General features: G+C 40.8%; 1 protein-coding gene across 8 annotated transcripts in view; it reads right to left on the reverse strand.

The window, feature by feature from the left end:
- Positions 1-15,952, reverse strand: part of MNAT1 (MNAT1 component of CDK activating kinase) — a 198,458-nt gene extending 182,506 nt beyond the window's left edge. For 4 of the 8 annotated variants that reach the window (XR_006282364.1, XM_043517618.1, XM_043517620.1 and 1 more), the window contains exons 1-2: positions 15,689-15,844; positions 4,650-4,765 (exon numbers count right to left, since the gene is read on the reverse strand). Coding sequence is in view for 6 of the 8 variants with exons in the window: in XM_043517618.1 (XP_043373553.1) it covers positions 4,650-4,765; positions 15,689-15,777 (205 nt within the window). In the remaining 2 variants the exon portion in view is untranslated. Of the gene's footprint in view, positions 1-4,649; positions 4,766-15,688 lie in introns of all 8 variants that reach the window. The other 4 variants (XR_006282365.1, XM_038406548.2, XM_043517621.1 and 1 more) reach the window with 2 other exon arrangements.
- Positions 15,953-16,906: the final 954 nt, after the last annotated feature.

Here is a 16,906-nt window from a genome sequence, read left to right on the forward strand (position 1 = left end):
CGATCTCAAGTCAAGTAATGCAGAAGATGAACATACAGTTAGTGACAACTTGTGAAAAGTGGCTGACGTGATTTGCCCAGCATCACATATGAGCTCTGGGGCAGAGATGGTGTAGAATCCAATCATCTAGGACAGCATTCAAATTGCCTTAACCATGAGGCCATCCTTTCTCTCCTGCTTCATATACCACAAGTACAGCAACAAATAAGCAACAACATCCTTCACTACAGAACTCTGATTCATCCCCAGAGCAGGTCCTGTGGGGGGGGAAAAAAAAAAAAAAAAAAACAATTACAGGGAACACTAAGTCTGGCATTGCCTAATACGAGTGCTTGACTTTGCAATATTAACAACATTCTTTTAACTTAGATTTGTGCACAATTAGCCAGGTTTTTAAAATAAAAATAAAAAATAGAATTTCTATCACGTGGCATCATATTGACACCCACATAACTCATGAGCAGGGTTGGAACCTTTTAGATTCACCACACAGACCTCCATCACTTGAGCTAAGGGGGTAACTGATTGTTGTAGTAGGTTATCATCCTCTGCATGGATCAGCACTAGCAGGAGATGAGGTACACTTTGCAAGTGGGTTTCACAGATATTTACAGACAGCAAAAGAATGATGAGACTCAGGAATCCTGGGGTCCTTTCCAGGCTCTGGAGGGCTGCAGTGTATCGAGTGGTCATAGACAGTGTGGATTTGATTTAAATCACTAGTCAGAAAGACTCAATTTAATCATGGATTTCTACATAAAAGTGCATTCTTGTTGGTTGTTATAACCTTAATACATATTCTTCACAACTCGGAAATAGATGTAGGTTTCATTTTTAGAAGGTACACACTATACATTTTAAAAATGTGTTTTATTCTGAAATTAGTTTTACAGCTATATCAGAAAATAATTGATTGTTTGGTTATTTCATTTACCAAAAGGTAATTGAAGCAGATATTTATGAAGTCATTGGGAGGTGAACTATCTCCAATTCAACAGGGTAATCATCATTAATATTTTTTTGCCATGCTGTATTAGGAGGAAAACTTCACTAGACAGACATTTAAATTATTTTATTTAACTAAAACAATGTTCTGTATTCTGGATTTTTTCTTCAACAGTAAACATATATTTCAACAAAACAAGCAGATGCATTTTTGAATTTAGTTAAACATTCAAGTTTTTAAAAATCAGGTTTGTTTTTGTTAAGATTGTTTTTAACTAAAGTAGTTAAATGAAATAATTAAACAAAACAAAAATTAAATAGACTGTCAGCCAGGTCAACATGAGAAACTTAAAATACTGGCTTCTGCAGCTAACTCAGTTGTCTTCACCTTCATTTTCCTGTTTGTTCATAATATGGGAAAGAAAAACAAGCTTTTCTATGTCCCAAACGACTTCTCAATATGGAATGAATTAGTCCAAAGGAAGAAAATATTCTTTCTACACCAGCAGAAGCTACTGCTGTTAAAAAGTGAAATCATCACTTCAACAGTCTTTGAATCCAAGTGCTTAAGCGACTTCCACCAGTTCACTGGTGTGACTTCCTTTAAAACATCAGCAGCAAAAATATTTCTTTAACGAGTCACCCTTAGCTCTGAAGTTTATTATAGTTGGCATTAGGGAGGGATGGTTTCTGGATGTCCATGTCATAGCCAACTCCTCTTCTTCAGCAGTTAAGGTTTGACCCTGGTACAGAGTATTGAGAATATTTGTAAGAAAATGAGCTGGAGACAGTGCTTGTCCCATTCATTTTTTTAATGCTTGTAATTTAATTATGAAAAAGAGAAATATGTAAAGACAGATCTCACTGAGTTCCTTCCAAATTTCAACAGCGTCAGCAATAAAACAGCTCTTTCCCTGCCTTTTGTTCAAGGCTACAGAAATAGGCTTCAGGGTACTCAGCATGTGTTCAACATTTATCTTAACCCTATTGTTGAGAACTTTGGCTGTGACAATGCCATGTATTTTTTCACAATTTTGTTCACATGCTGTCATCAGATTAGCCCAGTTCTTGATATAGTGCTCAGTCCACTACTGAGTTCCATTGCACGTCTTGTGGGAGAGTTAACTTGGTTCCTCCCACTTTTTTCAGAGCAGCTGCTGCAAAATGGTTGTTATGGAAGTATTTTGCAATTTCAACATTAGCCTTTATTTCCTGAACACTAAAGTCTTTGGCTAGGAGGCGCATCAAACACTGCAACCATATGTTATTAGCTTGGGACTCTCTTCTAAATAATTTCTTCTCATCTTGGGATACATTTGCAGCATTGTCTGTGACCAAGCTGCGTACTAGACATTAATTTTTCCCCCCCACAGTTTGTTATAGTTTTTACTGCTACTTCTTGAAAGTATTCTGCTGTGTGTGCATTTCCTGATGTATCAGTTGTTTCTGTAAGGAAGACATTCCCTTCTTCTGTTGTCACAGAAGCACATACAACAGGATCATTGTGGATATTGCTCCACCCATCAGGACTCAGGTTAACAATTTTTCCCTCTAGACCTTCTGCACACTACTCAATTTCTCTTTCATACACTTTTATCCAGCAATTTGCCTGACACATCTGCTGTTGGGTGGACTGTATCCTGGTCTTAATGACTGAACCATGTTAATGATGAAGTGTGGGTTCTCAAACATACAGAAAGGAAAGTTAGTTGCATAAACAAACCGGGCAATTTTTCATCAATTACCTCTTTTTGTAATCTGCTTGTTCTTATCACAAGCTTATCTACTTTTTTTTTTCTTTTTGCTACAGGTGATATCATGTATGTCACATAGCCACACTATGTGACAGAAACACTATCATTGGCAGATAACTCTGAAACTATAGAAAATGATGGTGATCTTGAAGGTGGATAGTCTTCAGAATCCTGTATGTTGAGGATGGATTCTCCTAAACAAAATAAGTCAATGCTGTTATTTAATTATTACCATACTGCTCATTTAGTATTACTCATTGCATTCACTGACAATCAGTACTACTTTAAAAGTGAAATTGTAAAGGGAAGCTCTGCCTATTTCAGCTATTTATTTTTTTTATTACAACTGCATCTAAAATGATAGTACCATAGAGTAACAACTATATTTTTTGCTCAAACATGAGAATTCAAGAATAGCCCAGAAGGAAGACAGGTGGTCCTTAAGAAAGAATTATGAAATAGAAAAGTTTACCAACCTGAAAATCCTGCATGTTCAGACATGTTCTTTTCATCATCTTCAACGACACTTCCTCCTGAGAAGGAGCACGTCTCATGATGTTGTTTTATTTGGGCAACCAGGACTTGCATTTCTTTGTTGCACTGTTTGTATTTTGCACGCATGCCTGTCTTACCCATAGGTAGAGGAACTTCACTAAAATATTCCCAAACTTGGTCTCTTTTACAGCCTGCTGCCATTATAGGTTTTCCCTTTTAGTGAGAGAATGGTATGGTAGATCTCAAATCAATGAAGGCTACACTCAGAAAGACCTCAAGACTTCTGGAATATGCTGCTCAAACAGTTTCACTTTTGTTTCTACTGCCTGTCCCTCCCTTCTCAAAATTTATCTATTCTCCCCCCAACAATCTTCTATCATTGAACTTTTAGAAACTTTGCATTTTTAGAGAGAGGTAAGTGTACACAAATTTGCAGGGGGACAATAGGTTTGAGGTCTGTTATTTCTCACCTCTGTATATTAAATTTAAAAATATTTTTGCTGTTAACAAGCATGTTATCTCTGGAGACACAAATCACAGTTTGAGAACTGCAAAGCTAAGCATCTCTGATGGTATCTTCTAGACTGAACACAGAGTTCCATTGGGTAGATAGATTTCAGAGTAGCAGCCGTGTTAGTCTGTATTCGCAAAAAGAAAAGGAGTACTTGTGGCACCTTAGAGACTAAAATTTATTAGAGCATAAGCTTTTGTGAGCTACAGCTCACTTCATTGGATGCATCCGATGAAGTGAGCTGTAGCTCACGAAAGCTTATGCTCTAATAAATTTGTTAGTCTCTAAGGTGCCACAAGTACTCCTTTTCTTTTTGGGTAGATAGAAAGAGTAACCTAAATAATCTATACAGAAGCCCCTGGAATCCCATAAGATTGGGTCCCTAATCCATGAACTATTGGAACTCATTTACAAAAAAAATTTCTTAAACATTACATGAATATATTGTCTCATACTATAGAATTAGAATTTATAATCCCTATTCCTATGATGAGATCTCTCTCTAAGGTATCTTAATTAGAACTTTTTAATAAAAATCAAATTTTTATGATTTTTTTTAAATAATTGATTTTTATGCACCCAGTCCCAGACCTTTCTGAATATTTCCCACCCCTAAACTTGCCCCTTCTGCCTCCTTTCCTCACAATCCTCCCTTCCTCACCCTAGACATCTCATCCCAGTCCTAATCTCCTTGACCAGCCAATTCCAGTTCCCTCACTCCTGATTCCTCATCCAGTCTGTCTCACCCCCGCCACCTTTGGCTCCCAGTCCCAGTTCTTTATCCAACCAATCCCAGTCTCCCCTTCTCCTCATCTGACCTCAGTCCCAGCCCACTCCCTTGCATCTCCCACACTGACTCCCAATCTCCTTGGCCAACCAGTGACAGTCTCACCCCCTCCCCCCCAAACTCCTAGTTACAGTTTCTCTGCCCTTCCCAGTCTCACCAGGATACTTGTCCCATTCCACTCCTTTCCTTCCTCTCAGTCCAGATCTCGTTCTCTTTGCAGTCACGTCAGGAGTGTTCCTCGGTCGTGATGCCTGGGTGCCAACAATGGGGTCACTGAAAGCACAGGAGAAACAAGCTCCCTGCTCTTAGGTCCAGTGATCAGCCTCATTCCAGCCCAGTGCAGTCATTATAGGGAAAGTCCAGATTAGCCCTGGGTTTGCAGCATGCACAGTCACTCTGCAGGGATGGTGCATGCATGATATGGTCAATGCTAGAAACCATGAGGGGCTGAAGCATGTTAAGTGAGGATAGAATCTATGGAGGTTTTTAGCAGCTAAAAATCCAAGTCTCTACTGAGCATGTGCAAATTCAGAAAAAAATTCAGAAGTTTATAACTTGGCCAAATTTGGGTGTAATTTTCAGAGCCCTGATACAAAGGCCACACTTTTGCCAAATTTCAAGTCCCCACTACAAAGCATGGAGCTTCTGGCAACCTTTTCCTTGAGAATTGATTTTAAATGGCAAAACATTTTTTCTTAACCTCATTCTTGGAAACAGCAGAATGGTTTTGGCTGAAGCTTTCAAAAAAAAAAATAAATAAATAATAAATTTTTTAAAAAAATCCAGGCTGAGACAGATACCCAGCATGGAAAATTTCAGCCCAAACAGTTAATTTGGCAAAGTTATAGCAACTGAAAGGAGGGTCTTTAAAATTGCTTGACACTTCCCACTGTAACAGCCGACACTGCCTGAATATAAATTATTGCCATCTCATTTTAGGTGTATCAAACTGCTTGGCATTTACAAAGCAGTTAGAGAACAGAACATTTTAATGCTTTCTGGCTTTCATTCCCCCCCCCCCTTTTTCCCCTGGGGGGGGAGGAAATGAAACAAACATTTTCCTCAATATCCAGAAAAAGTTACTTTCCTGTTTCTGTGGTTCTACAAGTCAGCATGTTCAAATCAAAGCCATAATTCTCTTATGTACATCCTTAACTTTACTACTGTGAGCAATCCCATTATTTCAATAACTTTACTACTCTGAGTAAGCCTAAGTGTTTGCAGGTTTGAAGCCCAATTGGTTTCTGGTTCACTCAAATAGCTACCACTATAGACCCATTTCAGAAAGTTTTCCCTGCAGACTGCAAAACAATTTGCAAGATGACTTTTTACACACACACACACACACACACACACACACACACACACACACACACACCCACCCCCTCTCAGCGTGCGGCAGCACTCCCTGGCTTGAAGTGGTTTCCATCATATACAGGGTTTACAGTTTCATTCAATGGCTTTCAGTACCCCCACTATACAAATTGTTCTAATGCCAGCGCTTAAAGTCTTTAAACTTAAGCGATAGCAACTAAGAAAGAATATTGTTCTCCGAGCTTCAAAAATATTATACATCTAGAAGGTGTTCAGAACTAATCCAATTAAATAAAAATCAAACTTTATAATTTATTACACAAATTACTGCTAAATTCTCCCCAAAAGGCCAAAGCTGAGAAGAGATATCTGACAAAGTCAACTCCTGCAATGAATTCGCAAAAATTCATAAGCACCTTTCATTAGGCAGAGCAATTAGTTGAAAAGGTTAAACAGCCATGGTCATTATGATAAATTGAGTGTTTGCATAGTGCATACATAGCCATTATTTAATATAGATCATTAAACTGAAGACAGAATTAAGACTTGCCAAACTGAAGTATACACATGTAACTCAGCACTGTCTCTGATAATTCTATTAATGTAGTTTATTTTTTTTTAATTTCCAGGTTTTGGGGGGTGGGGGGAAAATCCCTTTAGAAAATAAGCTACACATCTGCATTGAGTATTCCTTTTAGCTGTCAAAAAGAGTTGAACTGGTTTTCTTCAAACATTGCCCCTGTACCTCCCAAAAAAGCAAAACCACATACAACCATCACCCCAAATATGAAGAAAATGCAGACCAAGTGGAAGACAGAATTAAAATATTCTGAAGAGCAACTGTGTAAGAATGGCACCTTTGTACCTGCTTTGCTTCCAGTTGAAAGTGATTATTCTAGACCCACTTTCTGCTGTATTCATACACGATCACTTACTTTCGTAAGTAAAATAATATTTTTACTACTTTTCATTCTTCTGAGCACTTTGAAACCAATACTGCTCTGTGAAACTGAGCTAGATACTATTCTGGTTCATACATCAACAGAATTATTAACTTGACTTTCAGGTTCAAGTAGTCTACTGGTGGGTGTGATATGAAACCCTTGGCCAAAGTTTTCAGAAGCATCTAGTATTTTTGGGTGCCCAACTTGAGAGGTCCCAAAAGGAATCTGTTTTCAGAAAGTGCCAAGCACCTACCCTCTGAAAAAAATCCATCCTCTTTCAGATGTTTCAAGTTGGGCACCCAAAAAGACTAAGACACCAAACTTCACAAGTCACATTTGAAGATTCAGGCCATCTGAATAAATAGCTGGTCTGGGTTTTTCCAGGGCTGGCATTTAGACAAAAGACATTTTACTTGTAAACTGACAGATTTGATCTGGAAGTCAGGGACACAAACAGAAGCTCAAAATCACTTTTCTTTTGCCAAAAAGTCACCTTTCCAAGCAGAACTGCAATTAAGATTTCCTAAAGACTTTTACAAAAATTTTCACGATACAGAGTATCACTTACAGAGTCTTGCTAATCTAACAAAAAAAAAAAATTACAAAATAGACATGCCAAAAACCAGCTCAATAGTACAATCAGAATTGAGGCAAGATTTTGCACTGTCTGTTTAAAAACAACCAACAGCAACAAAAGAACAGAACAAACGAAACATTAATACTTCATTAAAAAAAAAAAAAAAAAAAAGGCTGACTCAGAGCCAAACCTATAAAAATGTGTTAAATAATACTCAAGAAAAATTGTGCCATTATAGAACTAGATACCCAGTTTCTTTTCTTGTGCTATTTCAATAATAATTTAATCACCTCCACGAGAGACTTAAAAATGACTATATGGGAGAGAACAGAACTCGGATCATCTAAACCCACAAAAAAAAAAAATGAATAAATCCAAAAAGCTAAAGGAGAAAGGCTGTCTAGGTTTCCAAGTCTTAAAATTCCTGTGAAAGACAGCAGGTCCCCCAGGGAGGATTAATTGTAGAATGTTCTTTTGTATCTTCCTTAAAAGAAGAAACACACTTCCCAGGTTAAGTCAAAATTGGGCAGCATACAAGCTTCTGCCTGCATTTCTTTTCCCACAGTGCTGATTTTAACAAAACAAACTTCCTAGGGTGAATTTGAGTCGACATATAGAGGTGAAGGAGCATACGGATTTACTATCACCTTAAACACACTCTGGGACAAATTCTGCTCAGCTCCACCAATGTAAATCTGGAATAACTCCAATGAAGTCAACAGAATTCCTACAGATTTACACTAGTGTTTAACTGTGAACATAATTTTGTCCCCAGTTGTTATTAATGTGGTCCCTAAAAGCATGGCAGGCACTTTACAGACCATATAAATAGACTAAGTCCCTGCCTCAGTTGATTATCTAAAGGCCCAATCCTACATACCCCTAGTTCCCATTAAATTTGTTTTAGTCAACTGGGACTAGTCACATGAGTAAGCACTGCTCATGGAAGTAAGCATTTCCAAGATCAGAACCTAATTTTGGACATAACGCAGTGGAAAGAACGAGCACAGCGAGGGATGGGGAAAGGAAAGCTGAATGTAGCATACATAAGGTAACATGGTTATTCAGTGTCAGCGTACAAACATTTGGCAGTTCCGTTAAAGTTGATGCATGCGTGTTGACAGCAAACTAATGTTACATTGGACTATGTAGAAGATATAGGGTTAGGTCTCATTTTACTAGGAACTCTAAGCTAAAAATTAAACCTCTGCTCCCTTTGTCTGTATGGCCATTAAAACAGCAATCAGAGAAGTCTGAAAGGATGCAGCTACCCCACTCAGGAATTCCCAGAAGCAAATATAAAACGGTTCTAGGGAGACTCTGGATCCCCAAGGAGAACTCTAGGAGTAGATGTCTCCCTGAGCAAGCTTAAGTTAAGCCTTGAAAGATGTTCTAATTTGTTATGTTGCTACCACTATTTGGGAGCTGTATTAACAAATAGAGAAAAATTAACCCACGTCCTCCTAGGAAAAGGAAAGAGGAAAAAATAATGTAAGCTTCTACTAAGGATCCTAATCACATAACGAGAAACGTCAGGGGAGACTGAAAAGTCAATTTGCTCTAGCAACATAGACTTCGTATAAGGTAGCTAATTTATTAGCCAGTAGGTAGAAGAAGAAAAAATACAAACATCTACACTGAATTATGGAGCAGGTAGCATTAAGAACCCAAACTTTGAGCCTGTCCACTTGTGGAGTGCTCTTGTGGAATTTGCAACCCACTCTCAGAGCGATTACTCATAGTGGCTGAAATGGTAGAAGTAGCAGACCCAGAACTTCAAGGAGTTGGCCTAGTTTTTGTGGGCTTGCAGACCTCTCCACCCCTTCTCTCCAGGAGTCATGGGAACATGGGGAGCTGGAGCAGCAGGTCTGCTGCAGAAGAAACCTGGGTTTTGTGGACTTGTCTCTCCAGGAGTCCAAAGGGCCCCATTGTTGGCTGAAGCACCAAGTCCAACAGCGTCAGGAAGGAAATCCTGGCTTTAAAGACCAGCTTCCCTCCCCTCTCTGAACAGGAGAAATACATGAAATAGCAGTGGGGCTAGGCGGCTGGACCAGTGGCTCCAGTTAACTTTTTTTTCCCTCCTTTTAAATGCAAGATTTTTATGTCCGATTGTTGAAAGTCATATGGCATGTTTTACAGCCAACAGTAACTTTCTTTACCTGATCCCATTTGTGGTAACAACCTTAACATTCTTTTAATGAAGTTTTTGGTGGATGAATTACCTTTCCTTTTTTTATGTAAGCATATCAGTAAGATATGTTTAACCTGCCCACTAAAATTCAGTCTGAGCAATGAAACCCAAGAAAGCAGAGCAAAAGATAATTCATGGTCTCAAATGAAGCAAGGTGGATTAAAATTCCATTGGCAAACATACACACCACCCGCCTCTGCACACTCCAAAAAACACATTAGAAGCCATCAGAGCAATCAAATTTTCATGCATGCACAGAGGCTTTTTAATGCACTTCTTGACTAAATTTTTTAAAAGAAAGGCAAAGCCATCAGTGCACCTTAGAAACCAGTGCCCTGTAAACTCTAATGGACGTTCCTTCCTTCAATTGGACACACTTCTTTTTCCCCAAAAATCATCTTTTCAGCCAAACATTTAATTTTTTTTTGCACATTTATTACTGAAGGCCACCCTTTCTGCTTTTTTATTTTTTTAAAAGGCATTCCTTACTCTTGGACTGAGTACTTCTATGTCAACTTTCATTTTGCAGCAAGTTTTTACTGCCCATTTATCATCCTCCCATCCTCATGACAAGATTTATAGTGGAAAAGGATAATAAAACTTTACCGTAACTCCACAACCACACACTAGTTCTTACTTAGTTACAGAGTCTATAATATTGGTCAAGCAACAACTAAGGAAACTAATTTTTTAATAAATCCACACACATTCTCATAATAGACTCAGACTTTAAGGACAGAAGGGACCATCCTGATCATGGAGTCTGACCTGCACATTGCAGGCCACAGTACGTCACCCACTCCTGAAATAGATTCATAACCTAAATTCCCTCTAAGCTGCGTGGCTGTGAGCACGTGAGCAAGATCTACCAAGTAGATACTTGGAAAAGAATTCTCTGTAGTAACTAGGGTGACCAGATGTCCCTATTTTATAGGGACAGTCCCAATATTTGGGGCTTTTTCTTATATAGGCACCTATTATCCCCCACCCCGTCCCAATTTTTCACACTTGCTATCTGGTCACCCTAGTAGTAACTCAGAGCCCTCCCCATCCAGCAGTTGAGGATTTTTGCTACTGGCAGTCACCAATAGGCCACACACCATCATAGGCAGTCCCATCATACCATCCCCTCCATAAACTTATCAAGCTGTCTGAAAGCCATTGAGGTTTTTTGCCCCCACTGCTCCCTTGGAAGGCTGTTCCAGAACTTCACTCCTCTGATGGTTAGAAACCTTCATCTAGTTTTGAGCCTAAACTTGTTGATGCCAGTTGTTCCTGTGTGCAGACTGATGCTTCACTTAAATAACACCTTTCCCTCCCTGGTATTTATCCCTCTGATGAATTTAGAGAGAGCAATCATATCTCCCCTCAGCCTTCTTTTGATTAGGCTAAACAAGCCAAGCTCTGAGAGTCTCCTCTCATAAAGCAGGTTTTCCGTTCCTCAGATCAACCTAGTAGCCCTTCTCTGCACCTATTCCAGCTTGAATTCATCTTTCTTAAAATGGGAGACCAGAATTTCACACCGTATTCCAGATGAGGTCTCACCAGTGCTTTGTGTAAGGGTACTAACACTTCCCTGCCTCTACTGGAAATACCTTGCCTGATACATCCTAGGACTTTTCACAGCTGCATCACATTGGCAGCTCAGTCATCCTGTAATCAAGCAATTCAAGCAGTTAAAGTTTGACATTTATCCACTAATGAAAGTTGTGACAGAAGGCTAACACACATGCTTATCTCAGTGTGCCTATATGTCATACACAAGCCCCAATCCTGCAACCAACTGCACATAGACACACTCTACAGAGACCCACAGACTTCCAAGGAACTATGTACAGGGATATGCCCATACATAATCAGTTGCAGGATCAGGATTATGGTATGTAAACCCTGGGACCTGATCAAGGACCACACATAATGTAATGATTTTGAGCAGGAAAGCGAAAGGGCACTAGACTAACCTTAACTCAGAATGCAATTCATTCGGAGCCACAATAGCATATTAACACAGACTGTGTGACCAATTACCCCTTTCTTTTCCCCCCAGCTCCCCCACTGATTGGGTCAGTGGTGTCTCATCATTGTCAGGGCTGTCATCTGGGCTTCCAACCTGGTGACAAAATGTTACAAGTTGAAACTACTAAAATGTCAACCCCTCAGAAACAAGATTATTAACATAGAAGTGATCATAAAAATGCAATATTAAACTACCACATATTGAGGGAGAGAAAAGGCCACATTTGTGCCACAACAAGGTGGGGAGTTTACAGTTACAATGCAAGCCAATAAATTCAAAGATCAGATTCCCACATTGACATTAACTTTATCCTCTTGCAAGTATGCTTCACTGTAGGGCAGTAGTTCTCAACCAGGGGTCTGGGGCCCCCTAGGAGGCCTCGAGCAGGGCCAGCATTAGACTCGCTGGGGCCCAGGGCAGAAAGCCAAAGCCAAACCCTCACTGCATGGGGCTGAAGCCCGGTCCCTAAGCCCCGTCACCTGGGGCTGAGGCTGAAGCTTGAGTAATGTAGCTTTGTGGGGGACCCAGTGGCACGGGGCCCCAGACGACTGCCCTGCTTGCTACACCCTAATGCCGGCCCTAGCTTTTATATGCAGAAAACCAGCTACTGTAGCACAGGTGGGCTGTGGGGTTTTTATAGCATGTTGCAGGGATCTCAGAAAGAAAAACCATTGAGAATCCCTGCAGTAGGGCACAGTGTCAAACTGGAATGTGCTGGCCTGTTCTGAAAGAGATAGGGATCCCTCACAGCCCTGGATAGTTTTGAACAAGAGTAAGTAGTTGGTAAAGTTGCAAATCTCTTTAGCCTTGTCTAGATTAGGATCTGGATGCCATAAATTTAACATGTGTTAAAGGCCTTGTCTACACTAAAAACTGTTAGCACGTTAGCCAACACCTTCCAAATCCTAATGCAGACAAGGCCAGGTGACCTTCTCCATTGGTTTTTGGGTGGATTACCATAATGAGAAAGTAGTAAATACACCTATTTTTTCTTCCAACAGTTGCAATATTTCTTCAGTGGCTGTAACTAGTGCTTTCCTGAAAATACATACAGTCAAAGAAGCGAGTGGAGCACCAATCACAGGAGCTAGAGAAGTAATGACTTAGTCCACAGTTCTGCCACAACCAGCCAGGTAGTGTTGTACCCTCTCCATTTTAATAGTCACAAGGAGGCCCACAACACAAATGTGAACGTGACAAGGGCAGCAGCAATCCAACATGCTCCTCTGGCAGCTCTAGCTTCACAAGGACACCTGGGACTCCCGGCTTCGTAACGCTCACCATAACAAAATCCAAGAACCTTTACAGTTGGGGTTTTTACATTGTTGCACAGCAGTTCTACATGGGGAATCTTTCAATGGTTTGGTTTCAGCTATCTCAGGAGACAACATCTCCTTCCATGCGCTGCCACAGCAGCTGAGGTCAGCTGATACATCATCACTAACATCCCTAGATTCATCCAGCTAAGGAGTTGCTTTCAGTAGAGGCTCTGCAATTCTGTATTTCACTTCCCTGCACTGCAATGATTGAGCTTTTAAAACACAATGCAAAAGCTCACCTGTTTACTCTGGCCTTTACTTGAAGTGTGCAGTGGTGTATAGTTATAATGTAATCTATTATTTAGTGGAAGTGTGCATTTAGCTAAAGATTTGTCACACTGATTATATAGGACACAGTTCTGACACCCTTACTTCACATTATCAATAGCATTTACTCACTTGAGTAAGTTCTCCTCAGTAGCAATAAGCGTTGCTGAATCAAGCCCATATTGCATTTGTGCACAACCTCAGGCAACAGATAGGGTTTTTGTTTTTTAAATTACTATGCATGCATAAATTATTATTTTCAGCAAGAGTGCCTATGTGTAGCTAAAATTACAGAAAAAGGATACTAAATATAAAAAATATAACATTTCACCGGTTTATGCTTTTACTGGAGAACCAGTATAGAAAAAATGCAGTGTCTGAAGTTTACAAGCAATAATCTACTGCACCACAAAAGCATGTTTCACAGACTCCCTTTTCCCCCTTGAAAGTTTGCCAGTCAAGTACTAACCAGGCCTGGGCAGTCCTAGTTAGACTTAACCAGGAAACAGATATATTCAGATGGACACAGTTTTGCTTCTTAAAACAAAAACAAAACATTAAACCATCCAAATCCTGCCCTTTTAACATATTCAGGTCACGTGTACATCTGCTATAATTACTTGAGTTTGTTAGACTTCTAGCTTTAAAATTTTATATCCATTAGAAAAGTGGTGAGTTGAAAAATTGAGGAGGGTTGTTATTGCAGTAAAAAGCTTTCACTAGTGTTCACTCAAGTAGGGAGGGGTAGCTCAGTGGTTTGAGGACTGGCCTGCTAAACCCAGGATTGCGAGTTCAATCTTTCAGAGGGCCCATTTAGGGATCTGGGGATCGGCCCTGCTTTGAGAAGGGGGTTGGACTAGATGACCTCCTGAGGTCCTTTCCAACCCTGACATTCTATGAGTAGATCCAACCTCTCCATAGATTCACGCTATAAACTTGCATGAAAATTATGAAAGATCCACACAACCAACCAAACTAATCTCCTAAACCAACAACAGTCACTAGCAAGAATGATTCCTCAAATAGGTGTATCTGAGAAAACATTAAGGTGCAATGAATGATTAATTGAGTTAATCATGATTTCAATTGTTCGTAATATTGTCATTTCCAAACCAAAGTTCTTCCAACAAATCAGCACATGTATTCCTCATTCAGGGCTGCACCTGCGCCCAACTTTTAAAACCCCAATTAAAAAAAAAAAACAACAACAACAACACTCACCCAAGTGCACATAAAAAAGCAGCCGACGAAAGTGCTTTCTCCTATTTTCCCAACTCAGACATCAACCGAGGAGATTTTATTAAATATTGTGCTAAGCATGAAAAGTTTCACACAACCCCCACGCAAAAAAGTACCTTTTCATAAAAAGGTGTGACTGAAAATAAGGTTACATAGTCTGAGTGCTATAAGCTGAACCAACAGTCTTGCGAGAAATAGCTTCACAATAGCATACATACAGAGCAGCCAAGTCTGTTGCGCTATTACTCCCGAGATGTCAAAACCCATGAAAGACAGACAACAGTAACGTCACAAAACAGCTACAAACCCAGTTGAATTTTATAGCCAGTAGGAGCTTCCAGTTTCAAACACGAACGCTAACCTACAACATAGCATCTTATTGCCAAACCACCTGGACTTTAAAACAACGCGTGCACTGAACAGGATTCATTGCTGGCTTTCAGGCCTTTCTTTGCAAAGGTAAACTGAAGTCCCTTTGCACACAGCAGCACTCCTCAGAGACTAGTTTTAACTGAGAATCCTCCAGAAGTAAAAACACACCCATATTTAGGGCTGAGAAATTAGAGTTAATAGGGGACAAGCTATTGCAATCTGAAAGCCTGCAGTACAGTAAGGGACAAACACACAGGCAAAATGCACCTGCGTCCCATCAAATTATTGCAACCATACTGGAAGCAAATAACTGGGCTCATACCCACCAAGCGCTTCCCAAGGGTGGAGATGCTCAGCTGCTTTGAGTCTTATTGGGATCCGGGAAGTGGGCGGGCGAAGCCCATCCACTGCTAAAGGATCCCCCCCAGCCTAAAAGGGGATCCACAGGACCTAGATACCCAAAAAATTCCAGGGGACAACTAATAAAATAACAGGGACAGGAGTGCTCAGCTGCTTTGAGTGTAAGAGTCTTCACAGTCCCTTGGCCCTGGAATTGGGACCTTCAGGCAGCAGTATGTGCAGTGATATTACCCCCCATCACACACACACACACACACACACAGTTGTGGCAGCAATCCCCCATCACACACACATTAGCAGCAGCAACACCACTGCCCACAGCTCCTTCCTCCCGGGTGGGACCTGGGAGCTTCACTCCTGAGCCTGCTCCTCTCCCCCAGCGTGGGCAAGGTGCTTTCACACCCACACCCCGGAATGCTTTTGGCGTAGTGATAAATCCCCCCCGCACAACAGCGGCCTCTCCCCCTGGCGGCAGCCCCAAGCACCGGGGGGGGGGCACGTTTCCCGGGACAGGGGCTAGCTGCGCTCGAGGCTCCCCATGGCAACAGGCCCCCTCCTCCCCGGGGCCCGCGTGCAGCGGCGGCGGCGGCACTTACAGCGTGTGCCCGCAGACATTCACCATCAGCTTCAGGGAAGGGTTCCGGTACTTGGTGGTCTTGCACCGCGGGCAGCCCTGGTCATCCATGGTCGCCTCCACCCCGCTCCCGCCAGGCACCAGCTCCTTCCCACCCCTCCCTCCTCAGAGCACTGTCACTCCAAACAGGGCCCGGCCGGGCTTTAACTCCGCAGAGCAACCGTTCCGCTCGGAGGAGTGTTGCTGCTGCCGCTGCAGAGACACGGCTAAGCTCATGTGCTTTGTGGGAAGGGGGGGGGGGGTAAAAAGGCAGTCAGTTGGGCGTCGTGTTTGTGCCATACACAGCGTCTCTCCCCGTCCCTTCTGGTGAGAAAAGGGTACAGATGATTTAAAAAAAACCAACAAGATTTTGTCATTCATGCGCATTTTAATCCGAATGCAAATCAATAACACAGCAGGAGTGTAGAGACAGACATACGGTACAATAATATCTACCGAAAGCCTGATGCAGCCTTATAAAGTCCAGGGCTTTTCAGTCTTATCCTGTACAAAATATTCAACTGATTATTATACTCAACACTTAGCATTTTAGGAAAGGTTTCAGAGTAGCAGCAGTGTTAGTCTGTATCCGCAAAAAGAAAAGGGAGACTTGTGGCACCTTAGAGACTAACACATTTATTTGAGCATAAGCTTTCGTGAGCTACAACTCACTTCATCGGATGAAGTTCATCACTGCATCCGATGAAGTGAACTGTAGCTCACGAAAGCTTATGCTCAAATAAATGTGTTAGTCTCTAAGGTGCCACAAGTACTCCTTTTCTTTTTAGGGAAGAATTTCAGGTGCTATACAGCATGTCCTCAAATCTGCTATTTGTATGAAGTGTAGAGAGGTAGGGAAATTGATAGATCAAACCATTAAAATGGAGGAAAGGGCTATTTTTAAAATTTTGCATTTGATGACTCTTTTCTATTTTCTTTGGTACTTATCATAAATAATAAACCACACTCCATTATGACTTTATTTAAATCCTGGGGTTCTCTTGATTAAAATAACTTGCTTTTGTGATTTATGCTGTCAACAGATAATAGAATCAATGAATAATAGTACAAAATGTAAAAAGAGGATAGAAAAGAATGTACATTGTGCAGATAAACTTTGTTCTTGCCCATGCACTGAACCTAGTCGCTCTTATAATCAAGTGTTTGGATCAGCTTCTGCTGCTCATCATCAGGGATTACT

This window comes from Dermochelys coriacea, chromosome 6 (genome assembly GCF_009764565.3).
Source record: "Dermochelys coriacea isolate rDerCor1 chromosome 6, rDerCor1.pri.v4, whole genome shotgun sequence".
NCBI classification, from domain to species: domain Eukaryota; kingdom Metazoa; phylum Chordata; order Testudines; family Dermochelyidae; genus Dermochelys; species Dermochelys coriacea.